This window comes from Ceratocystis lukuohia (assembly GCF_044167205.1).
Source record: "Ceratocystis lukuohia strain C4212 chromosome Unknown Supercontig6_pilon, whole genome shotgun sequence".
NCBI lineage: Eukaryota > Fungi > Ascomycota > Sordariomycetes > Microascales > Ceratocystidaceae > Ceratocystis > Ceratocystis lukuohia.
The window spans coordinates 919437-944989 of NW_027263525.1; the positions used below are offsets into that span (position 1 = coordinate 919437).

A 25553-nucleotide genomic window follows, 5' to 3' on the forward strand; every position below is an offset into this window, starting at 1 on the left:
AGGCCTCGGGCCGGGAGTTGGGAAAACAAATGGCCCAAGGGAGAAAGTCATAGCACAATATATGGTAGGTAGACAGAGCAGGTCCCGCGACAGAGCCAAGACGATTCGTTTCTTTTGAAACAGATAGGCTTGGGCTGGGCCGATTTTCTGTGGTGCCTGGTTGTGCCTCCCTATGCGAGGATTGTTCTACGAGGCTTCTTCTACTTCTCCCACCTGATTCTATTCTGTTTAATCTTCTTCTGTTTTCTCGTCTGCTGCCCTCTTTTCTCCCTTTTTGTTCTGGCCGTGTTTTCGATTTCAGAAAGCTGGCCTACCTTGTTTTGGGTAGTTCGGGATCAAGATGGAAATAGCAGCGCCATGGGCGGAGAGAGATGGAGCTGCTTGGTGATCCTTGGCCAGAAGTAAGCAAGCAAGAGTGGGATCTTGGTTCTTGCTTGGGATAGAAGAGCATATCACATCACGTTCCCGTCCCGTAGAATGCACCATGCAGCATAGTAGGCCATAGAGTGAAGTGTACAAGACTAGGCCGGCCTAGGCTGGCTTAGTAGGCGAGAGTAGAGAAGGATTACAGCGGTCGAAGCAAAGATGCAACCGTGTTTCATTACAGGAACAAGTCGTCTCCAATAAGCCTGGTTCTTTAAACGACTTCCTGGAAGTTCAATTTTGAATTTGGGACTGTTTAGCCACTCCCTTGGACGCAGGCCTGCCTTAGAGCTTTCTCTCCCTAAGGCCCAAACACAGCCAGTCAGTCAGTCAGTACCAGGGAGGGACGTGTATGTAGAGGATAGTAACGCACTTGCTAGTACAATATCTTGGTACAAGCACAGCTGTATACGTATGCACAGCCCTCTTATTTCTTCTATTGCCTTCCTCCTCGTCTCGTCTATTAGTCAACCAGGGGTGTCTACCTAGCTTTACAGGAGAAAGAAGAAGAGACAAAAAAAAGGAAAGAGGAAGGAAAAAAAAGGAAGGGGCGTTCGTCGCCTCTTTCCGTAAACTGACAAGCCCCAGGGCAAGATAGTGGGTAGGGCGGATAGGGCAGGTGAAAAATATGCGTGAGGCAGGGCGACGAGGAATAGGGCAGTAGAAGCAAGCAGCATAGCGCACCAGAGGATACTGGACCTGTACTATGTAGCCCAGCCGTAGCCCTTGTTAAGAGCTGGACATCTGCATGAACTGCTACTTGAAAGTAGATTGCAGATTGTCTTCCGCAGGTTGCGGCGCTTGTCGGATATTGCACCTGAAGGCTTTCTCCTCTTTTTTTTTTTTTTTCGTTTTTGTTTGTGGTGAAGGCTTCACCCACTGACCACCATCGTGACTAGTCTTGTTGTCCGTCACGTCGCCCACTATAGTACACCACTGACATTATCGCCCACAACTCGAGTCAGCTGCCCTCTTTCGCAGGTCTTTCCTTGGCTAGATTAACTCCGCTCTCCGGTGTTAACCCCACTTGCCGGCTTTTCACAGCTCCGCTTTTGCATGGAGTGGTTCTCAATTAAACCCTCCATTGAATTGCCCTATTGCCATGTCAGTTGGCCTGCTTCTCACTCCATTCCATTCCATCTCATCTCATCTCCATTCCTAGTATCGCGTACGCACTTGCTCGTTGCTACTGCTCGATGCTCACCTTGGCCTGTTATTCGCTTCTTTATTTTATTTTAATTTATCTTCTTTTCTCGATAAGCATATGTTTGATCTTTTTCCGCTAAAACCCCATTCGATTAAGTCTTTGTCTTGACGCTTTGCAAGATAAAAAACGCTTTGTGTATTTGCCAATATATGTCTATCCACCCATCATTCGACTATTTCGCTGTCCAGGCACAATCCGATCTTGACCCAACATCCATCGCTCGCTGACATCCTCGGTTTCTTCTCTCTTGTTTTGTTACAGCCCAAGCCGCGACCCCTCATTCCTCTTTTGTTTGTTCATTTGCCTCAGGCCCCCTCCTCTCCCCACGTACACCCTGCGAAACATAGCGAGTTCCACATAACCGCACTAAACCCAAGGTATGGCTGGTGTTATTTTGTACCACTCCCCACTGTCAATAGCGACGGCTCGGCGCTACGCCACCTCATACACACACAAGCAAATCAAGGCAAACGCCCACTGTTACCATGTCCTTCCTCCCTCCCTTCCCCCCCCCCCCCAGCTTCCCGCCTCCCTCTAATCCCCCATCCCATATCTGTTACGCCCACTACCACTACCACCGCAGAATAACAGCTCACAGACCCCTCAATAACAACACTGACCTTATTCCAAGCCATTCCAGAATACAAGTTGGAGCAGACTCCTTGTTTTCAACGAGGGCGAGACAATAGCACACCATAACAAGAAAATAAGGCCAACCAGGAAGCTCAGGCTCTTCCTTGTCGTGCCCTGCGTTGCTTTGGCCTACCTACAGCAAACAAAGGCCAAGTCCCCTTGCTTCCTTCCCCAGAAGAAATCCGATCGACTTCAGTTTAAAACCAGCCGCCCCCCTCTCCCAAAATCGCGAATTCGCCTGGTGTGTTTTTGTCTCCTCTATGATGGCAACACCAAAAGGGTAAGTGTCATGACAATTAATTCCTCGTCCCCTTCGCTCTCGACCCGACCCGATCGACTGCACGCTTTATACTTTCCTGGTAGTTTCTGCTCTTTCGCCTGGTTTCATTGTGTTCTCTTGATAGCGCAATTGGGGGCTCCCTACTTCTTTTCTGCCCTTATGCTGCATACTGCATCGCTCATCGCTGCTACGACTGGCGACAATTATACCAAATCGGCCCCCTCGAAATATGCTCGCTCGAATATGACCTTTGAAGTTAGGGGCATGTCTAGTGGGGCCTAGTGCGGTTTTATGCCACTTGTGCCTAAGATGGGCCGTGAGCATTAGTTTGATGATTGATGCTGGTTTTCGATGAATCTTCCGTATCAAAGAATAAGCAGAACGAAAGACGCAGTGCAGTACCACGCAGACCATTCATTGTCCCATATAGCGTCGCTTGCTCGATTCAATCGACAGTGTCGTCTACCCGTCAACACTTGTTTCAAGGCAACCAATCATCGGTGGCAAAAGATGCTGAGTTTTTAACCACAGTCGAGTTGGTTGTTTCTAAACCAGCAATTACCTCGCGTTAGTCAAAGCTTATTCTCAGTATGTGGCGCAAAGAAAAAGAAAAGAGAGCTAGAAGTATCTGGTTCCTGGTCTTTTCTTCTTGTGTCAACCTGCAATTCGTCTGTTCTTCGGCCTGCCCTCCTATAGTTCGTTCTATTTCCCATTTTGCCCTACCCGCCACTAACAAGCTGGGAGCCATCTTGCTTGTTTTGTTGGACGGGTGAAGTGAAACGAGCATTCTTTAGGCCGGCTCCTCAGTTAAGTGACTTGATTCAACATGACTAGTTCTTTTTCCAGTAGTGGAATTTGGTCTTTGGCCGCAGCCACGGACATACACACGCACACCCCTTATTAATCTAGTGATCCATATCGCCCTCTACTTATCCGCCCCTTTTCTTTTTCCGCTGCTCCAACAGAAATCCTACTCCCCTCTTCTTCTCAGCAGGTCAAAGCTTTCCCACATCACCTTACTTTTACCTCAAAGACAGCTGCAGCCAGGCGTCTGCAAGTCTAAGGTGTTTTTTTTTCCTTTCTTTAATCCACACACACTCGTTTTTTTTCCTACTCAGCGTGAGCGGTAACAAACGCATCTGCCCGCCACTACGCTATCAATCATACACTAAGAACGCGAAACTTGGAGTTAAAGAACAGCACAAAGACAACTACACCACACAGCTCGACTTGTTCTTACCAGTCACCATGTCTGCTAACACTGGCGGCCACAGTTTTACCCCAGGCCAATTCATGAATCCAGGCCCCGCCCCTCGACCACCTGGTGATCGACCTAAGCTAGCCCTCACACCAAACACGAATCTTCCTGGCAGCATGAACAACATGGCTATGGCTCCCATGCGGAGCATGCAAACCTCAACCTACTCTGGAACAACTATTGCACTCCCTATACAGACTCGACCCATCAACAACGGCAACGACGGGCAGGGTGGCGTCGCTGTCAAGAAAGAAGGCTGGGCCCAAGTTAAAGAAGGCAAGAACTTCATTCAGCCCTGGAAGAACAAATTTTTGATCCTCCGCAAAGAGTCTCTTGATTTTCACAAGACTGAAGGCGGCAAGGTGTCCTATACCTTATTCCTCCGCGATGTTGTCAATGTGGGCCGTCTTGAGGCTGCCGGTACAATCCTAGAAATCAAGCGCAACCCCAACGGCCCCTCCAACAGCCCTGGCGATGATGATGGCACCACTAGAACGCTGCAAATTAGAGTTAAGAGCGATGATGACCTGTACGAATGGATTGATTTGATCTATGGCTCCTGTCCTGGGTTAGGCGGTGTTAGTAATCCCACCAACTTCTCTCACGCTGTGCACGTCGGCTTTGATCCCTCATCAGGCCAGTTTGTCGGCTTGCCACCAGAGTGGTCCAAGTTGCTCAACAACTCGGCTATCACCAAGGAAGACTACGAGCGCAACCCCCAGGCTGTCTTTGAGGTTCTTGATTTCTACACCGATCTCACTAAGCGTGAAGACCAACCGCAACAATACAACGGTGGTCCTAACGGTGCCGCATCTAAGCCCATGGGCTACGGTGGTGGTGGTGCCTCCGTCGCGCCTCCAAGACAAATTCAACCCCAGCGCCAGCCCACATTCGACAACCAAGCACCCATGCGCCCAACACCTCCCGACCAGAAACTACAAATGCAACAACAACAACTTGCCCAACAACAGCAACAACAGCAATTACTACAGCAGCAGCAGCAACAGCAGCAACAGGAAGCGATGCGAGAGGAGCAGCGCAAGAAGCAGATGGAGGCCCAGCGCCAACGCGAGCTTCAAGAGAGAGAGCGTCGGGAGCAGGAAGCCTACAATGCTTCAATTCCGCAAACAAAGATTCCTTTAGCCAAGCAAGAACTAGGAGGCTATGGCTCGCCATCGCCCGAACGCTTTAATCCCACACGCGCTGCTCCTTCCACCCCTAGCAAGGGAGTCCCGTCCCCAGCTCCCCTTCGTGCCCAGCGCCCAGCGCCCCCTGCCCCTGGCCGTGTTCCCGCATCTACTAGCTCATCTCAACGCCCTCCACAGTCTTCATCTGGTCCTCGCTACCAAAACACTGGTCCTACCGGGCCGTCTCAGCCTCGTGCCTCCCCCGGGCCATCATCAGCTTCTCAACAAACCAGGTTGCCAGCACCTATCAAACCTCTCAATGTCTCCAAACCTACGCCAGCTGCCCCGCCAGCGGATGATCCTAGGAAAGATGCTGAGGCACAGCTCAGTAAGCCTCGTAAGGAGAATGTCCGCATGTCAACCATGTCAGAGGGTGAAATCATGGCGCGCCTCCGTGATGCCGTATCTAAAGAAGACCCGAACATGTCGTACCAGAAGCAAAAGAAGATTGGACAGGGCGCTTCTGGCTCTGTATACGTCGCTAGAGTTAAGCCTGATACGACATCAAAACCCGCACGCAGAGTTATTGAAAGCAACGAGGCTCGCACTGGCCGCGCCGACAAGCCGGCGTACGTTGCTATCAAGCAGATGGACCTAGCTAACCAGCCGCGTAAGGAGCTGATTGTCAATGAAATTCTGGTTATGAAGGATAGCCGCCACGAAAACATTGTCAACTTTGTTGATGCCTTCCTGCGCAACAACGGCGCTGAGCTGTGGGTTGTCATGGAGTATATGGAGGGTGGTCCTCTTACCGATGTTATTGACAACAACCCGGTGATTACCGAAGAACAGATTTCGACCATTTCTTTGGAGGTAAGTTCAAGCATACATGAGGGATTTCCTTTTCTCGTGAGGCGGTTACATATGTCTGGTCTACGTGTATGCAAAACTAACTTTGTGTTTAGACTTGCCGTGGATTGCACCATCTCCACTCGCAGAACATCATTCACCGTGATATCAAGTCCGACAACGTTCTTCTGGATGCCCGGGGACACGTCAAGATTACTGATTTTGGTTTCTGTGCTAAGCTGTCTGATCAGCGATCTAAGCGTGCCACAATGGTGGGTACTCCGTACTGGATGGCCCCCGAAGTGGTAAAGCAAAAGGAGTACGGCCCCAAAGTCGACATTTGGTCGCTGGGTATCATGGCTATTGAGATGATTGAGTCGGAGCCACCTTACCTGAACGAGGAGCCGCTCAAGGCGCTCTACCTAATTGCTACCAACGGGACACCGAGACTTAAGCGGCCCGACAAGCCCAGCAAGGAGCTGCGTGACTTTTTGTCGTTCTGCCTCTGCGTCGATGTCCCTAGACGAGCGTCGGCCGAGGAGCTATTGCAGCACGAATTCCTGAAGCATGGCTGCTCACTGTCAAGTCTAGCAGATTTGTTGTCGTTTAAGCTTACAGGCAAATGAGATGCACAGACAACGGAACAGGTTTCTGGAATTATTTGAATGGCAGATATTTTAGGGGCAGAGAAAGAAAAGATGCGAGCAAGAAATGCAAAACAGGCGAGGCGTTTCTTTTCTCCTGACTAATATAGCGCTCTTTTTTTCCTCGCGTAATGGCGGGAGAGAGGGGAAAGGGGAGAAGAGAAGATGATGAAATGAACTATGGAAAGGAACCCCGGACGACAAGAGGACGCAATTGATGTTGATACAATGGGATGGGATGGACGACTTGATTGGGTGACTGACTTACTTTGCCTAGTTTTCATCTAATGGGTAAACGAATACCACACCAACAACGGCAACAACATGACAACAACTTGGATACCTACAATGGGAGGGGATGGAGGGTGGCTTTGCTTGCCTTTATCGGAGGATCATCGGATTTCTGTGTTTTTTGTCTTGATTTCTTTTTCCATCTCTTTTTTTTTTTATTTTTGCACATATTCGTTCCTATGCCCCATCTACTTGCTCGCCTTATCATTTTTTTGCCCAAGAGGGCGGAAGGTTCTCTTGTTTCTTGTTTTTGTGTAGTTATGTAACCTTTTCTATCTAATATCATTTTTAACCTTTTTCGAAGTTGATGATGGAGAGATCAAAACGGTGCCTTGAAAAAGTGAAGAAAAAAGAAAAAAAAAAAAGATGAAAAAGAAAAGACAATCGACAACGACAGGATTCGAACCTGTGAGGGCGAACCCATATGATTTCTAGTCATACCCTTTAACCACTCAGGCACGTTGCCCATACCTGAAGTTGCGATATCTAGGGTTATATCGCCGAAAACCGGCCCGCGCCGGATACCCCAACTCTCCCTCTTATAACCCTCGGGGGGGTACCTTTGAGGTCTGGCGCCTCCCCTTCTTCCGGGCTGCTAGAGGACGACGCCTATGACACTGATAAGCGTCTTTCATTCTTTTCTTTTTCTTTGACTCTGTCATGGATTCAGACAATGAGCTGTGGAGCCTTGAGGCCGCTCTTGCCCAACTTTGAGGAACAATCTCGTCGTCGACTCGCCCCCTTTTTCACGACAACTTTCGCGATCGCCAACTCCTCATCGTCACAACACCACTCCAACTCAAGGAGTTCACCTTCACGCTCAGGACTGAGTATTTGAGAGTTCACACAGTCCACACCTTTTTCTTATGTTTTGTTTTTTCTCGCGCTCCTCTGTCCTCGGACAGACTGGCGACTGTGGCAGGTCACTAGAAAGGGGGCTGCCTTAGGTCACATCCACACCGCATGAGGCAGCGGCCACTAGGGCGGTGGAAGGATAGACCATGAGCCCTCGGATGCTCACACAGTATGGTTGACTTTCTCGTCGCTTGACGGGATGCCCAGACTGCACTGGAATCTGTTGTCTTGTCTCCATGATCTTCATGGCTTCAGGACACATAGCAGATTTTTCAGAGGAACGAATGTTTGTGGGGAAGTTGGGAGTCGATTCCACTTCTGGGTTTAGGGTTTGTCTGGGGTTTTTGTCGGTGGGGAAAGGGGGATGTGGAAAATGGGAAAACCAAAGGTGTTGCAGCAGCCACGCATAGAAGGACAAAACCACTGTACTCCGCCGGGGCCTACCCCCCGTGCCGACAGCCGGGGGCCTTTTAGACTAGTTTTTACACGGGGCCTCCACCAACCAAAAATATCAGGTAACCAATCCTAGAACCCGACAGGTACGCCCTCGGGCCGCGCTATACAGAGACCCTCCTGGCTATATTGCTGGACCCTAAAAAGTCATAGGAGAAGGTTGAAGTCTATGCGTTCCTGTCACTGCGGACCGCCCGGGAGGTGCTCCCGGCCGGAAGGCCGTCGTATTACGGTGAAATAGCTGTAGGTAGACGTTAAATAGTACAATCAACAAACAATCAACAATCAAAGCGCCGGATACCCGGGACTGGACGAGCGACATCTTAGCTGAGTACTGCAGAATTCCACCCAAGTCAGCGTTGCAAGTGATGAGATCCTGGATAATGCCACAACTGATATATGCAGCTACTACTTGAAACCCCGCGGCGAGCAAGACAGCAATGGATAAGCTTGAGGTCGCGCTTCATGACGGAACTTGGGCTGCCCTTCCAGTCTAAAAAAATGACAAACCAAGCCTATACAGATTCGCAGCTTTCCCAGCCGCAAAACTATCTGTCAAGATATAGCACGGGAGGGTGGAATGCGGGCATCCATATGTCACACATGCCACCCCTGTATCTAACAACGATAGATGGAACTATAAAAAAGACAAAAGCAACACTCCCACTCCCGATTAGAGACTCGACGAAGCTACCTCCAAATTTAGAGGGACCTGCCGAGCCTCTGACATAGAAACTTGGCAAGAAAGAGGCGTCTAAGGCCCACCTAAATCTATTAGAAAAAGGATAATAGGATACAATCCGGGTGTGCTCAAATGATTCGCGCAACAGCGACGGTGACACTGGAGTCGGCCGGGAGGAAAGATTCCGGCACAATGCTACGGTACATTTGGCAGAAACAGAGAAGTAGTAGATGCGGCAGTAACTACATCTCTTAGGTCAGTCCAGATCGCCGTTGAGGTCAGATCACCACAATCAGAGGGCCTGGATCTACATCTAGATAACCTAGGACTAGCAAAGCAAATGGGCAAGCGAATGAGCAAGCCGGGCATTCCTGAAGGCTTAGCACCGGGTAAGCCTATTAGATTCCAAGGCACTGCGAAGTCCCAAGCAACTAGGAGGTAGGCTGGCTAGTCAAAGCTGGCTGCAAAAGCGCAGGTTTGTCGGTACCCAATGTGGCAATGTCTCTAGGGGCAGCGAGATGCTGGAAGAACGACACATGCAGAGCCCGTTTCAAGAACTAGATAAGAGACAGCTAGCCGGAAACCTATCGCTTTAGAAGGGCACATAGACTCCCAAAACCACCTAGCGAGATCTGGATGAAAGAGCCATACCAGGACTCCATCGCAAAAGTATTAGCAATCTGCTTTAGACACGGCTCAGTTCAATTGTGAGGGCGTTGAGACAAAGTTCCAAGCGCCGAACTGCGGAAAGCCGAAGAACCTCGGTCAACCATGGGAATGTACGGGCAATGCTACGAGAACGATGAGAAAATTTGCGAGAAAGCTTCTTAGAGAAGGTGCCTAGCGGAGAAATGGGACCTGAAATGGAAGGAGCGCTGAGTGGACACATATAACAGGAGACGGGCTAGCGTCGGGAGGTGTCAAGTGCTAGGTTTTGTTTGGGGGTTCTTTGTGGAGTTTCTTGCTTTTTTGTCTTGTAACAAATATAGGATGGAGGTGAGCAACAATAGTGCTGGGAAGCATATCTCCTTTTCCCGGGACTATGTGGTCAGCCTTGCAAAAGAATCATTCTGACCGGTAACTAATCCGGCATCGTTTCATCTTAGTGATCCCCATACCCACAACTTTGAAATAAATTCACGTTCAAGCCCAAGTCAACTCCCCTCCCCATGGGTGGCGCACTAGCAAAAGGAGAGCCGAGCGACTTGCAGAGAACAACTATGGGACCTGAAGCTTCAATCCTCCGACGTCATTGTCGTTGTTAGCTTGGACAAGTAGCATTAACGACAAAATGGGGCTACTGGTTTGACTAGCCAACTATCAACAGGTTTTATGAAATGGCGGTCTAAACGGGCACGGCGAGAGAGGAAGGATGCCTTAGTATGACCTCCTGTTTTCTCTTATCATGGTCGGATGATAACCGAAGTTGTTAGGAGAGAGAAGGAAGCCAAAAAAAAAACATTGAAAAGCAGCTCGGTGTCCCGGGCGAACACGGCCCCGGGATCCAATTTGTGGATCATATTCCAGCAAAAAGTTACAAGGGTCTGATAAGATGGAGAGAAAGACAGGGGGGACGTTAGGCAGCAGAAAAAGCAAATCAACCACAAAGTAACAGCAAGGGGAACAGTATGATTTGGCGTTTATGCATATCTGGGTGACACGCAGCCTATGAGCATGTAAGTCGAAAAGTGCTTGTTTATGTTGGACAAGGCGACAGAAGGTACAACCCAAAGGCGGATGAGGGGAAACAAGGGTCATCTGGTGTGTGTGTGCTCAAAAAGAGCGAAGATATGTGCTGGCAGCCATCTGAGACAATAAATGGACAACAGCTCGAATAATGTGTTGGAGGAAATGAAGCCTCCATAAAGATTTAAGGGACATTAGTGGCAGTCCAGGTGGACGATTACGGAGGGGAGGGGAAGAGACGGTAGACCGTGCTGGTCTATGGCTTTTGTTGTGGGTATGATGGTTGCACACAAACATGCATGGGCTCTTTCTTTCTAGCCCCCAAACGTCACTTTTAGAAACCCGGGGGTAGAGGGTAAATACTGAGATATGAGATAAGCTAAGGCTAGTTTTGGGGGCAGAACTTCCTTGATCAATACAAGCTTCAGCCTATGCCACTATAGACATCAACCAACTCACAAACAAAGCAGGCCTATTTCCTTTTCTCTAATAGAAGAAACGAAGGATGAGAAATCACCATCTCATTCTCATTCTATGGCCTGTCCCATACCAGCATATGGAAGAAGACGACAACGACGACGACGACCGTTTTCTTTTCAGCCTTACTTCTTTTACGTCTGTCTCAAAGTTGCGACGGATGCCTGAGAAAAAGTATCTTTCAGGTTCTGATTTTGCTGATTCATCTGGCTGCATATCCCCAAGTACTGCTTCCTTGCTAGCCGTCAATGTGACATGGTCGTTGCTGATGAATCGAAGAACGAATTCATGTTTACCATCGTAAGACTTTAAGCGAACTTCATCTTTGCTTGACACCGTAGGAAAGGTGAACGGTAAAAAGTGGTGGTCGCTGTCAACTCCCATGTACACATGCCCATCGACCTTTGCGACTTCTTCGGCAGACTGCCCTTCATCGTCTTCCCTGTAGAATTCTACGTAGCAGGTAGAACGCAGATACACATCGTAGCGGTGATCGAGGAAATCGGTAGAATAGAGCTTGAAATGGTGGTATTTCAAGGGACCTTCGGGAATTAATTGATCGATCTTGACTGGCGTAAAGCAATCATATGCTTCTTGTACCTCTTTCATGCGGCTTATTTCATAAACTCGATTCCCCTCTTTTTCCCTTTCCATGCGCTTTTTATATTCGAGCAGGTCGCGTTTCCGTTCCTCGCGTCTTTCTTTTAGTTCGTAGTACCAGTCGGCGTCCGATTCGGTGTACGATCTCTCTGAAAGGTTGTCCTCTAGGCTGGAGGCCAGAGATTCACAGTCGCATTCGCAGTCGGCGTCCTCGCAATTGCAGACGGGACCTTCGCAGTCGCTCTTATCTCCCGCATCATCAGACTCTTCAAGCTCAGATAGGTCTTCATCGAAGTCTCGATCCTCTACATCTCGATCTTTTTTGATGGTAAGAATAACAAGTCGGTAATACCATTTTGGGCGATCTCGTTTCGGAGCCTCGGAAGCTACTCCAGGTGGAGCAGCAGTAGTAGTATCTTGGGCGTTTTTTGGAGATGACATAACGTTAACAGCCTTTCTAGGGATGTTGGGTTGAACAATTTTAAAGAGAAGTTCTAACGCCTAGGTCTAGCTTTAGAGGTAGCTACTTAGTATAGCACGTGATATAGCACGTGATACATCGTAGTCTTGGTATGGTACCTTTACTAGACTACTTGTGTTCTAGCACTACCTCTGGATCTCTATATGATACAGCGCTAACCAACATTTACAAGCTAAAGGCTCCAAGGTACGAAAGATAGCGTTCTAATGCCATGTGCTTCGATTCAAGACGGGTTTACAACGGAGGAACAGGTTAACTCGTTTGTGAAAAAGCTTGCCGAAGCCGGCCTACGCTAGTCTGCATATGAAACCTTGAGAATGGGCTGTGGCTTTTCATGTGCCCAGTATGGAAGACAATAGGTGGGTTGCGGGCAAGATACCTAAAAATATTTGCAATGCTATTTGAAGATTAATCTTCACGCACTTAGAGGCCAAAGTCAACCTAACTAAACTATTTAATGGTGAGACGAGAAACCCACTTTCTTGGACAACCTATGAGATGCTGAAAGATGGGGTAGTATGCAACAAGCACCAATCCAACGAGCAAGTTGCGAGTCGGCACAAGACGCCTTTATTAATCATTGTGGTTTGTACTTCCGCGATCAAATATATTCGGCGATTCCTAGTCCATTGGACTGCAAAAAGCCGCTTATGAGCATACTAAGGTTATGGCCGGAACCTTCCATTGATTGTTAGGTTGTTCCTGCCGAGTTCTACGGCATCAGGACAGCGACGACTTGGCTGTAATCGACTTGTGTGAAGGGTATGGTCGATAGAAGCTAAGTAGGGCAGCATCGTGATGGGCGTGTTGCAAGAACACCTGTTTCGAGGAATACCCACCACTTGCTAGTTGCATAAAGCTATTAAATATAGCTGTACTAGAGATGTGGCGTGGGGACAGCGGCTTTTTTAGCCTTGTTTGCCGCCATCGCCATCTCAATGAAGTAGCTATTTTAGGGCGCTAGGGGCAGGGAGGCTTCGCGAATACAAGAGATGGAAACTTTCCCGCTCGCAACGAAAGACGTAGTAGTTATTTCATATCATGTCAATAGCACCAACGAAAAAAAAACGTAGTCACTTGCGACAAAATTATGGGGAGCGTTCTTCCTTCTCAACAATTCTGGGTATTTGAATCTAGTAGTGCACTCTACTCCAAGGTGCATAGCGCCCTATAGGATATCGCCAATGAACTTAACTTGTGCGGCTGCCCGAAAAACATGGGACGAAGCTCCATTTCTACCCACGAACCAAGAGCGCAAAGGCGGGGCAATCAATGCTTGTACATCTTCGAAGCTGTGAGCATGTTTCTCGCGCGCTTCAAGTCTGTAGAATCTGGGGATGGCCCCCAAACCAGAACCGACTGTATGGTGCGGTAATCGTCTTTCTCCAACCAACTTGGATATTCCTAGGCCTGTGCAGCTAGATCGCCCGGGTCTAATAATGCGTAGCCGTGATTCATGTTCGGGATCCATAGTACGAAAAAGGCCTGCTCTGCCAATGCAGTTAATCTGCCGGACTGCTCGCGGCTACGAGGAGGTGGAGCAATTGATGCCACATTGTCCGTGCAAAACGCGACCAGGACAGACAAGTGGCTGGAGGCGAGAATCAGGAAACTTTGCGGGGATAAAATCACGAATGACGGTGAGCTTAAAAAACGCAGCGGATGGGCGGAACGCGGCTACTAAGCGACAAAAGCGGCGGTTGAGTATGAAGGCATAAGAGCAGAAGAGACAGATTGCGAGGAGACAAATCGTGTGAAGAAAAGTCCCTGTAGGGCAAGAGCGAGTAGAGTGGGGAAGGAGAGCGACAGCCAAAGCCAAATCACTAAAAAAGAATTAGTTTAACTAGGGCTGGCCGGGGTAAGTAAGCAAGAATCCTTCAGCCAGAAGTTCTCGCTTAACAAAGGAGGAGCTGTCGCGATATTTGTAGCAGGTACTGCAACATCCGCTACAATATCTCCCTCTTTCGCAGCCTCGCCCGTCGCAGCCTCGTCGCACAGCTCACGGCAACCTCCGGGCCATCAGGGATTGCTTCTTAAAATAAGAAATTCGAAGTTCTGGACCAGACAATTATGAAAAATTTTGGCTGAAGGATTCTCGTTCAGGTCCTAGCTGGTCTTCATATCGAGTGGCAGTTGTTACCCAACATTGCCCCTCTGTTTTTGACGTCGGGGATGCGAGAAATCCGAAGATCCCGAGAAGCTTGGGTCCCTGTCTGCTTTTTTCTTCGACACAGCAGAGCTAAGGAGACAACAGAGTTATTTTTCCTTTGAGAGGAAGAGAAAGACGAGAACCGAAAGAAAAGATAGGCGAGGCAACATAAGGGGGAAAAAATGGGGAGATGCCTGACGTTCTATTGCTGCTGCTACCTTAGCGGCAAGCTCCCATAATGCACTAGCAAACCCTCGGGCGGTTTTGCCTTCCGTATTAATCAGCGATGAAGTAAGAAAACACTGCTAAGCATGACAAAACCCCTTCCCTCTGACTCCCCTGGGTGCCTTGTCTCTCCCTCCCCTTCTCTCGCTCCTTCCCCCTTCCTCTTGCTCCTCTTTGTTCTTTGTTCCGCCCCTCCCTTCCCAACCCAACATTGCTGCCCTCAACAGCCTATGTCTCCACTGACTGCCGGTCAGGGTCTCTAATAGGAATCAGACCTAATCACGGGATTCACGGACTTGCGGTATTTGCGAAAGCCGCCTTGTACACGGAGTCCTAATAGCAAGCGACCAACGCTTGTCTCGTCTGTCTCGTCAGTCCGGCTATGTCTGCGGCAACTCTTGATCTATAGTATATGTAGAATATTCATGCGCCGTCTTTTTATCAGGCTCTTCCTAATACGATCAATATATTATCGAAGCCAGTGTAGAGCAACAAATAGGACAACTGGGAAGCTACTTGACTAATTTCATGCTACATGAACGTGTGAAGACTCTCATCCATCTTGTCCATCGTGTTCATCCTGTTTATCCTGTCCATCTTGTCTTCTTGTCTTCTTGTCTTCTTGTCTTCTTGTCTTCTTGTCTTCTTGTGCTTCCCACCCTCCCCATCCTTCTCTTTCTTTCCCTTTCCTCCCATATTCTCTCTCTTTGCTTTCCCTCAATCAACCATCAGTTATCACCTTTATTCTTTTGCCTTTTATTAATTTTTACGTCTTATACGCCAGCTTTGCTCTTGCGCCCCGCCTACTTCCACCCGGACCTACACTTTGACTTGGTTCAGTTTGGCCTTATAAACATAGCCGCGCGCGCCAACCCGGCCCACCTCACACGCACAAATACAAATACAGGCTGCAAGTACCGCTCGCAGACACACCTTGGTCAAACCGGCTCATCCAGGCACGCAAACTCCAAAGTAAGCTCAGACACAAGCACAAGCACAAGCACAAGCATAAGCATAAGCACGGGGAAACCTTCCAAACCCCACCCCTCACATCCACCTTCAACGCCTATATACGTTCATCTCGAGATCCATACCTGCCCGTGCTCATGCCTCCTGGTGCTCATGCTTGGCTCTAGTCCTATCCACCTCTTCCCCTACTCCTCCCCGTTACCGCCTCTTTCCTTCGGCCACCACTATCGTCACTGCCGTCTTCTCTGCCTACCTCGGGTTTTTTGATCTCTCTTTTTTGATCTTACCTCTACCTCCCCCTTCTCTCTTCTTTTCTCCTTCTCTTTCCTCCTGCACTCCCCATCTTCCCCTCTATCACTATCTCTGTGTGTTCCTGTCTCTTTTCCTACTTTCCACATCTCTCACACCCCGAACCATTACATCCTAATCCATACAACACACTCCTTCCTCCTCCCCTCTCTTCTATTTTCACCCTCTCACATGCCACGTGATCTTGTGCGAGAAGCACAACTTGCCGAGCTCAGGCAAACTTGGGTCAAGCTAGAAAACGCAGTCTCCCAGCCTCTTGAGGCGAACCATACTCTTCTCATGGCAGACCACCACCTACATCACCAGCAGCAGCAACAGCAGCAGTCGTCTCTCCCGCCCACCTCCGCGCCTAAATCTGCCGCCTCCGACCCAGCTTCTGGTGCCGCCTCGTCGACCCCTCTCCCGGTTACAGCAGCGTCGGTAACTGGGCTATCACAAGCAAGCGCGGGCACTCCACCGCCTTCCGGCAGTAGTGGAAACAACACCGCGAGTGGAAGTGGCGGTGCGGTGCTGGGAGTCTCACGAAGAACACATCCGAAATCAAGAACAGGGTGTCGTACCTGCAAGATTCGAAAAATCAAGGTGAGTTTAGTTTTGGAATTTAGACCCCCCCCCCCTTTTCCTTTCTCTCCCCCCCCCCCCTGCTCTTTTCGTCCGTCCCCGGGCCCTATCAAGCGGCCGGTTGGCGCCCATAGACGCACTGGAACCTTTCCCCTGGGCTTTGTTTCATGAAAACCAGGAATCCCGCCGAGTTTAACTGGAAACATGCTGCATGACATCAGTGTGGCTTTCAGGGGTGGGTGCTTTTTGCTAGTTGTTCTTCTTCTTTTTGCCTTATTTTTTCTGCCCACATAATTCAGCCCCAATCCTATCCTCATGCATCCACACCCTCCCCTGCAATGTAACTATATTGCTGTTAACTAGCTCCTCCATTCCGGGCATTCGGGCCCGTCATCAATCCCGGAGTGGACTTCAGTCAACAAACCTAACACACTATCGCTACCACCTCTCTTTATATCCGCTTCCTGTCTATCCTAGCTACTAACAACTGCGCTTCTCCTCTTCCCAGTGCGACGAAGAACGCCCATCTTGTCGCAACTGCATCAAACATGGCGTGACCTGTCCGTATATTACCCCCTCCTCATCAGCTACAACCCCTAGCGGGACCATTTCCGCCGCTGCCAGTCCTATTCCAGCCTCTTCGCTACTCCCACACGGCCTATCCGGCCTACACGGCGACCATGATCTGAATTTAATCGACCTCGAGCTACTACACAACTTCACCACGTCGACCTATGCTACCCTCTCATCTGATCCTGGCGTGCGAAATGTCTGGCGCATCACAGTCGTAAGATTTGGCGTGCAATGCGAATACGTCATGCGGTCCATTCTCGCCGTCTCAGCCCTGCATATCGCCCACCACAAGCCGCAAAAGCGTGATTTCTACTTCTCACGCGCCCTTACCTATCATCAACTAGCCAGTCGCGCTGCTACCCCGCTCATGACCAACCTTGCCACCAGCAATGAGGGCTGGGAGTGCCTATATTTGTTCTCCGTCTTAACTATATTCTTTAGTATGTTACACACATCCGTCTTTCGTTCGTTCTCTTCTCCCTCGTTCTTTTCGTTTTATTCTTCTCCTTCTCTCGCCATCTCTTTCTTTGTTTCTCTCTGCACATCCCCTCTAACACCCCGCCCCTCTCTTTCTCTCTTTCGTCAGGTTTCGGAAGCACCAAACACTCTGATGTGCTCCACAGCGAAGCCTTTCCGCCGTGGATCTTCCTACTCAGCGGTTCCAAATCTTTAATCTGCCTCTCTTCGATGCGCATCGAGGAGTATGACGGCCCGCTTTCTCCGCTGTTCATTCATGGCAAGCGACGCTGGGACATGTACTACGACAGAAAGTACTCTCCGACACTGCAAAAGGAAATTTCCGAGCTGGAGCAGCGCATAACCTCGACCGTAATGGACCCCATGGCACGCGCCATTTACGTCAACACCATCCACGATCTTGCGCGTAACATCAAAGCCTTCAAGTCAATGGATGTGCCCTTTATGCCCGATATCACCGATGCTTTCGTATGGGTTTTTTCCGACCTTGACCCGTTTCTGGCCCATTTGCGCGCGCAAACGCAGGAGAGCATCGTCATCATGGCGCATTTCGCCGTCATGATTCGCTCACTGGAAAATCACTGGTGGCTTGAAGGCTGGAGTTTCTTACTGATTGCTAAGGCATGGGACGTGTTGGATGAAGAACACAAGCTGTGGGTTCAGTGGCCACTTGAGCAGGTGGGCTGGATCCCGCCATAGATTCGCGAGAAGAGCTATTGATGGTGTTGTTAGAAGAGATTTCCATGTTGTGGAAACGGGGGGGGCGAAGCGCCATTTAGGCGCGCTTTGTATCACTATAGAGTCTCTGATACCCAATTATTGAGTTTTTGGTTTTGTGTGAGAGTGGGAAAGAAGCATTGGGAAAGTATATTGTTATGTGTTGTCGAGGTTGCATCAGTGTTACACAAAGCTTTCTAGCCACAAGAGTTTTTCGTGTAAGTCACATGTCATGTAGTCATATTTTAGGCCATATTTGTGTCCATTGTTAGGGTTAATTCACAGACCATTTATTAGCGACCTGCCGTTAATCGGCCTCAACTGCAGGCCCAACTTCAAGGTTCCAGATTATATCTTTTTATATTTATTTTTATTTTCGGACTGCGCTTTTCGTGTTGATCCAGCAGCACTTGTTGTTCTTTTTGGTTTTTGCTAATTTTTTTTGCCAGCGAAAGTACAGCAAAGACCAGGCCTTTTTAAGATTTTTTCTTTGATTTCCTGCCTGGTTATTTTAGTGCTATTGGGTCTAAAGACTTGTTTCGTTTAGTGGGGGAGACAAGCAAGACAACATCAGTCTGAGCAAGCAAGCCAAAAGACAGCACGAGAAAAATAACGGAGGAACTTGGGGCAATCTCTTCTTCTATATTTTGTTTTAATAAGTCTTCATTTTCTTCTCCTGAATTGGTATCGTCTTGATTTTCGTCACTTCCATATACCAAGGTAATTCTTTGCTAGCGTATGTCAGTGGCGGCGCAGAATAAAGCAGACAAGGCTGACAACTAAAATCCTTGGCTGGGTTCTTGAGCCTTCAGCCTCGTGACGTGAACCCTCAAACTTTTTTTTTTGGTGCAACCACTTTTTTTTTTTTTCCCTATCTTTCTCTTCTACTTTTGTCGCTCTATCTTCGCCAATACAGGAAGACCAACACCATCTGCTACGAAAACGCAGCTGCGATTTGAAGATGGCTACGCTGAGTGATGCTCAGAAGGAGCTCGCAGGGTAAGTTTTGCTGCTTTATTTCTTTTTTTTTTTTTCCTTTCGCTAGCTTCTCGTGAAGTCGCGGCCACTTCCAAGCAAGCGAGGAACCTAGTTCTTAGATCTTCTGGCCGTGTGCTTTTGGCGCCGGTGCATTCTGCGTCTCCTCCACTGCTAACTGTATCTTTCCTCTGTTATAGCTTACTTGCGCCTGACGATATTCCCTTTAAGTTGCGATGCGCCAACTGTAGCAAGTTGGCTATCAATGCTTTTCGTTTGCCTTGCTGCGAGCAGCCGATTTGCGAGATGTGTATGTTTCTTCCGCTAGCCCTTGTCTTACTATCTCCCGCCGCCGTCTCATGTCAACTCCATTGCTTATTGCGATCCGATTGCTCTTACTCGGTCTATTTGTAACTAACATATTTGCCTCTCCCACATGTTAGGCCAAGCGTCTCTCCCCTCAACATGTCCCATCTGCGAACACTCGCCTCTCTCTGCTGACGACTGCAAGCCTCACCGATCGCTTCGGACAACCATTAAGGTTTTTATCCGCACCGAGGAAAAGAAGCGGGAGTCTATGAAGCCCAAAGAGCCCGAGTCTGATGCTGATGCAAACCCCGAGCCTACCATTGTACCCGAGAGTGACCCAAGAGTAGACACTGTATTAGATGACACAGAGACTGCACCTGCTGCTGACTCACAGCTTGCGCTTGGTGTCCAGGGCTCAACTGGAGGCCCAGGTGCCTCTGCAGAGACTGCTGCTCCTGATGAGGCTGAGGGACAATCCGAGGGACCTGATGAGGCGGCCCAGACTGAAAAGCCTGTTGATGGCGAAAATGTACGTCCTGTTGATTCAGAGAAGAAGAATAAAACCAAGTCCCATTTTTGCGAGCCTAGTATTGGTGTATTTTGTGGAGAGTTTCATCTAGTTTGAGTTTTTCTACTTGAGATGGCTAACATATTTTTGTTTTTGTGTTATAGAACGACGCTCTCGACAAACCCGTTGCAAATGACGAAGTGACGAAGGATTCCGCTGATGGAACTCACAAGAACAACGAAATTGCGATAGCTGGCCAGCCCGAGCAGACTAGTGACGATGCCAATGATGCGAAATTGGGCAGCGGCACTGCAGTCAACATGGGATTTGGCCCCGATGGCTTCAACCAGATGCAAATGATGATGGCCATGCAGAACAACATGGCTAACGGCTTTGGCGGCTTCCCGATGATGGGTAAGTCTTTATCTTTGTCCTTGTTTTTGTCTTTGTCTCGGCGCGCTAGCTAACACTTTCTACCTCTAGGAATGAACATGGACCCGATGATGATGCAGAACATGTACATGAACGGGGGCTTCAATTCAGGCATGGGCATGAATTCAATGAACATGGGCGTTGGAGGCTATGGCATGGGGTCCAATGATAACTGGAACGATCAGCAGCAGTCATGGAGCTTCGGCCAAGATAATTACAATCATGCAAACAATCAAAGCATGGCCCCTGGTGATTTTGGAAACGGAAACGGAAACACACCCAACAGCAGCAACAACAACAGCAATATCGACACCGAAAATGGAGTCGCTACCGTTGGCGATAACAACGGCAGTGCCGCTGCTACGGTTGGTATTAACGGTACTGCAAATGGCGTCATGGCCGGCCCTGGTGGTAACATGAATGGTAACTTTGGTCTTGGCTTCCAGCCCGGCTTTGCTGGAAATCGCTTCAACGACTGGCGCGGAAACTATGGAGGAAACTATCGTGGCCGGGGTCGGGGCCGAGGCTTTCAACAAAGCGGCTTTGGCCGTGGCGGCCGTTTTGGCTTCCAGGGTAACCCGTATTGGGGAGGCCAGCAACAGTATCCCGGCCAGCCCCAGGCGTTTTCCCAGCAACAGCAGCAGCAACAGCAACAGCAACAGCAACAGCAACAGCAACAGCAACAACAACAAATACAGCAGCAGCAGCAGCAGCAGCAACATGGCAATAGACCTGGAAGTGCCGGGGTTAGCAGTCATAGCAATACGGGCTCAGTAACTGGTGGTGATGGCACTGACCAACCCATGCAAGATGGAGAGAAGGCAGAAAATGGTATTGGTAATGGTGATGTGAACGGTCAAGGCTTATGCGATAACGCCAATGGAAAAGCTGAAGATGCAATATCGCAACAAGCAGCTAATGCTGATGGCAGTGCTCAGTGGAACTGGAGAACACGGCATGCTAATGGCGCACCGCCGCTCAACGCTCCAACTGGTCCCAAGTCTATGCGGCAAGGTGGTAGAGGAGGCCGCGGGTTTGATGACCGGGAGCAGGTTGAGCAGGATGCAGCTACTGGTAATGTTGAGGATTCTCGGAGTAGTTCTCCCAAGCGCTCGCACATCCCAGCGAGCCATCGAGACCGTAACGATGGTGACGATGATGACCAAGGCCGATCCGAAAGTCGCGATCAAGACGCCGATGGCCAACATCGTAGCTCACGCAGGCGTCGTCGTCACAGAGCCCATTCCGTATCCAGTCAAACCACAGCTCATGACGGCAATGGCAGCAGCAGACACCACCGACACGAGGGCGACGCGACTGTTGACACGCACGATGACGATTGTGATGAGCGACGTCGCAGACGGCACCGTAGTCGGAGGCGCGACGAGAAGAGCGACGACAAAACGCAGGCTGACCGCGCTCGGTCGTCTTCGCCTACTGAGTCTCGTCGGTCTGGCCACAGAAGCCGGCGCGATAAGCGTGAGCGTTCCAAAGACCGGGATCGAGAGCGGGACCGAGAGCGGGATCGAGATCGTGATCGGGCCCGAAGCGATAAGCACCGCGACGATGAATCGCGCAAAAAGCACCGCTCATCCCATAAAGATCGCCCCAGAGATCGTGACCGGGAGCGCGAGCGCGAGCGTTCTCGCGATGGTGGCGACAAGGAAAAAGAGCGGGAGAAAGACCGTGACCGTGAGCGCGATAGAGACCGACCGCGTGATCGTGATAGAGACCGTGGTAGAGAAAGAGATCGCGACCGAGACCGTGATAGAGACCGGGAACGGGAGCGCGAGCGAGACAAGGAAAAAGATAAAGACCGTCGTCGGGAAAAGCGTCGCGAGGGTCGACATGCGTCTAAGCCAGACGCTACGACAGACTCTAAGCGAGCATCGTCTAAAGCTGACGGCGCCGCCTCCCGCACAGCAGCAGAGCTTGTAGGCACCACAACATTAGCAACAGCGCCAATAGCAGCATCCACAATTCCAGCAGCAGCAACGGCGACTACCACTATGGACGCACACGCACGCGAACGTGAAGAACGCAACCGCGAGCGCTTACTGAAGGAAACACAGCGGCGTGCAGGGCTGGCTAGTTTAGTGGGGTCGAAGCGAGGGCGCGAGGACGGCGATGATGGAAGGCGCGGGCGGAGAAAGGGCCGCAAGAGCGATACGATTAACTACGATGATGAGGAACGGCCGAGTCGGCGATTGGATACTGAGCGGTGGTAGCGCAGAGGCGACTTTTTTTTTTTTTGGGCCGCGGAGGGAGAGGAAGAAATAAGACTGACTACAACAAGCTGGTAGCTTTTTGACAACTTTTCTTTTGTCTGTACAACAAAAAGAATTTTCACGAAGACGGAAGGAATGTGGTGCTTGAACTTAGATACTCGATAATCGAATTTATGCCATAATAAAATAAGAAGAGTTACGGTTTATTTGTTCAACATTCGGAAGGACATATTGATCACATGGTACAATGAATGGCTAAAAAGTGAGTGCAAACAGGAGAGTAAGAGTAGGGGGAAGAGAGAAAATATACATATGGCAATTCAAACAAAGCATACTACGAGCAAGCTTGGCTGCGAAGACGAGTTGGATACAGTAACAAACAAGAAAGACGGCGGCAACGTGAGAATGGATAGGCAATAATGTGAACGAACAAGCAAGAGGGAAAGCAATAGCAGCAGAAGCAGCAGCAGTAGTAGTGAAAAGAAGGATAAATCAGAGTGAGTTAAAGGCCCAGACGCAAGGAAGAGACAGAAGAGGCAGACCACGCGACAAAAAGAGAAATAACAATGGCACAGAATATCAAGACAGGGCAGTAGCAGGACATGGAAAACAAAAGCGTAGAAAGCATGTCAATGACAGAACAAGAACCAAAGAGAGAGGGACCAATGAATAGAAGCAAGAAAAAAAAAGAGAAATCGCAGGTAAGAAACAAAGGGTTGTCTAGCAGGAACAGCCATCGCGGACAGCGTCCGTCGAGCCCGTCAAGTTGACGCGCGTTTGATCGCCACCGGCACTTGCAGCCGCTCTGTTGCCCGCAGCATCGCGGACCGAGCGCAGCGATGTCTCAGGAATGGCGTTAGCGATAGCGGTAAAGACCTCAGTAACGTTGAAGCCAGTCTTAGCTGAGGTCTCAAAGAACAGCAGACCCTCTTCTTTGGCGTATTCCTCGGCCTCGTCGGAAGGGATTTTACGGGCATCGTTATCTGCATCGGTGCCGGAGGGAGTGGAGCGTGCGGCGGGTGTGGATGAGGTGTCAGCGTTAGCGCCAGCAACAGCACTGGGCGAGTCGGGGTCGTCCGAAGTGGCGGCAGCGGCCGGGGCGTCACTGGCTAGATCGAGCTTGTTGCCGACCAGAGCGATGACGATGCCGGGAGAAGCCTGGCGTTGCAGCTCAGCCACCCAGTGCTTGGCCTTGATCAGCGACGAGGCCTTGGTCAAGTCATAGACTACTAGTGCAGCCTGGGCGTTGCGGTAGTACATGGGGGCCAGAGAGGCGAAGCGTTCCTGGCCAGCAGTATCCCAGATCTCAAACTTGATTGTGCGGCTGGGAAGGTTGCACTTTTGCGTGAGAAAGGCGGCTGGAGAGAAGGGGATGAAGATGGACATGTTAGCTGCTGTGGAGAGACAGTACTAGCAATATAGGACGACGGGAACGGCGGGAAGATAAAAAGCCACAAACGGGCGGGGGAAAGGAGCTAATGACGTACCACCGATAGTAGGTTCTTTGTTTTCCTGAAAGTCGTTGTTGACAAATCGCAAAACGAGAGACGACTAAGGAGGACATGGCGTGTATTAGTACTAGAGCGTATGGAAGCGTAACTTGTAAATTGACAAAAGAGCCAGTCGTGATGGCGATTTCGCTCACCTTTCCAACAGCAGCTTCGCCGAGGAGGACGAGCTTGACGCTGCTGCTGGGCTTGGGGCCGGAGAAGTCAGACATAGTGAGAGGATGGGTCTGTTTGAGGCGAATAAAAAAGGCTGTGGTGTTTGCTTGTGTGTTTGTGATTGTTGCTATTGATGACGGTGCCTTTGTTCTTGTTCTTGTTGGTACTACTAGAGGAGATATAATTGGGAGCGATCAAAGGCGGAGACAGAGATACAGAAAGGCTGAAATGAAACCAGGTCGAGCTACTGGCTGTGTCAAAGTTATCAGTGCGTTTTGTCGTTTTGCTGTGCTGTGCTTCAGCTTTATGACGGCGATGCCCAGTGTGGGGTTAAAGCTTTTCGCTTTGGGTTATTATTTTTAGACTGGAAAGGGGCGCAAAAGAGAAGAAATGAAGCCTGAAAAATTAGTCGCCAAGCATAAGCAGTTGAAGGCTTGTGAAGACTGTTTGTTCACGATGATTTGGAGCAAAAAAAGGCTGGAAATAAAAGAAATATTTAAAAATGACACAAAATTGGTAGTTATTGCGCAGCCTTGAGTATCCAACCCCAGTCACGCTGATAGCGTTATCTAGCCAATCACATGCTATTATGGCCATCTCAAAGGTGGATGGGTGGGGCTAAATACATCAAATTGGAGGCCTAGTGGACAAGTCCAGATTAGAGACAGGCGGCAGTTCTGCAGCAGAAACTAACATGCCCTGATTATCAAGAGCAGAGAATACTGGATAAAAGAAGATCAACCATTTCATCAACGGTTTGAGTGCCTGAAGTATCGTCACTTCCTTCCATACACTATCAAGCCAACAACTGGTAGAGCTTCACTAAGTTTAGGTTGATCGATTCCTGTCGAAATATGGTCTCACACTGAGTTCCTTGAGTGGGGGGCAAGGGCTTCGTCTCCTGTCTTATTAATCGGGATAAAGACATATTCAAGATAAACCGCCTCACTTCTGGCTTGCAGAATTCATGCAGGGATAGGGATATCCACTCTATGCAGGCCACTGGGGAGAAAACAGGTAGTGCAGCTTCTGTGCGTGTGGTACAGACCCGACATGGAGGGCTTGGTCATACATCGAGTGAGTATCTTGCCTTGGGCTAGCACGTTGGATAGCCTGGCTGCGGCTGCACTGTTTGTGATATCCGATAGTGTCTCTTCTTCAAATAACTGTTGGGAAACGGGGTTGTATAACCTGGGAGGCTTTTGAGAGATTTAAGAGTAAGTGCTTAGAGCAGAAGTAACAGAGTAGAGCAAAGGGCCGTGTAGTACAGCGCAGCACCTCCCAGCCTAGACGATCGTTTAGTACTAGCAGGGGACTGTATATTCTCGAGACAGTGTCAAGCACCATGGCCAAGAATTCTTCCCCATTCTTGATGGCTTTTCCCGGGGCCCTCCTAAAGGCCGAGAATATAATGTTTTCATCTGGATTTGAGCCCTCCCTAGAGATTCCGTTCCTTTATAATACATATGACGAGCTAGGGTGACGGCGGTTAAGGTGTCCTCGAAGATTGT

The 25553-nt window shown here is 49.5% G+C and overlaps 4 protein-coding genes across 4 annotated transcripts; 2 read left to right on the forward strand and 2 right to left on the reverse strand.

Moving 5' to 3' along the window:
- Positions 1-3791: 3791 nt before the first annotated feature.
- Positions 3792-6403, forward strand: HOO65_060226 (Serine/threonine-protein kinase CLA4; the record flags this gene model as incomplete). The annotated part of the gene is made up of 2 exons (XM_071003691.1): positions 3792-5801; positions 5894-6403. 2 exons carry the CDS (start codon positions 3792-3794, stop codon positions 6401-6403), a joined length of 2520 nt encoding a protein of 839 aa, XP_070857576.1.
- Positions 6404-10915: 4512 nt separating this feature from the next.
- On the reverse strand, positions 10916-11906 carry HOO65_060227 (uncharacterized protein; the record flags this gene model as incomplete). Its single annotated transcript, XM_071003994.1, has 2 exons — positions 10916-10927; positions 10995-11906. The coding sequence occupies 2 exons, from the start codon at positions 11904-11906 to the stop codon at positions 10916-10918; spliced, it is 924 nt and encodes a 307-aa protein (XP_070857577.1).
- A 3863-nt stretch (positions 11907-15769) lies between these two features.
- Positions 15770-22378, forward strand: HOO65_060228 (Sterol uptake control protein 2; the record flags this gene model as incomplete). The annotated part of the gene is made up of 9 exons (XM_071003579.1): positions 15770-16180; positions 16668-17172; positions 17319-17887; positions 18128-18144; positions 18875-18925; positions 19102-19211; positions 19345-19739; positions 19883-20132; positions 20202-22378. 9 exons carry the CDS (start codon positions 15770-15772, stop codon positions 22376-22378), a joined length of 4485 nt encoding a protein of 1494 aa, XP_070857578.1.
- A 720-nt stretch (positions 22379-23098) lies between these two features.
- On the reverse strand, positions 23099-24098 carry HOO65_060229 (Vacuolar protein sorting-associated protein 21; the record flags this gene model as incomplete). The annotated part of the gene is made up of 3 exons (XM_071003993.1): positions 23099-23772; positions 23866-23929; positions 24024-24098. The coding sequence occupies 3 exons, from the start codon at positions 24096-24098 to the stop codon at positions 23099-23101; spliced, it is 813 nt and encodes a 270-aa protein (XP_070857579.1).
- Between the last annotated feature and the right edge of the window lie 1455 nt (positions 24099-25553).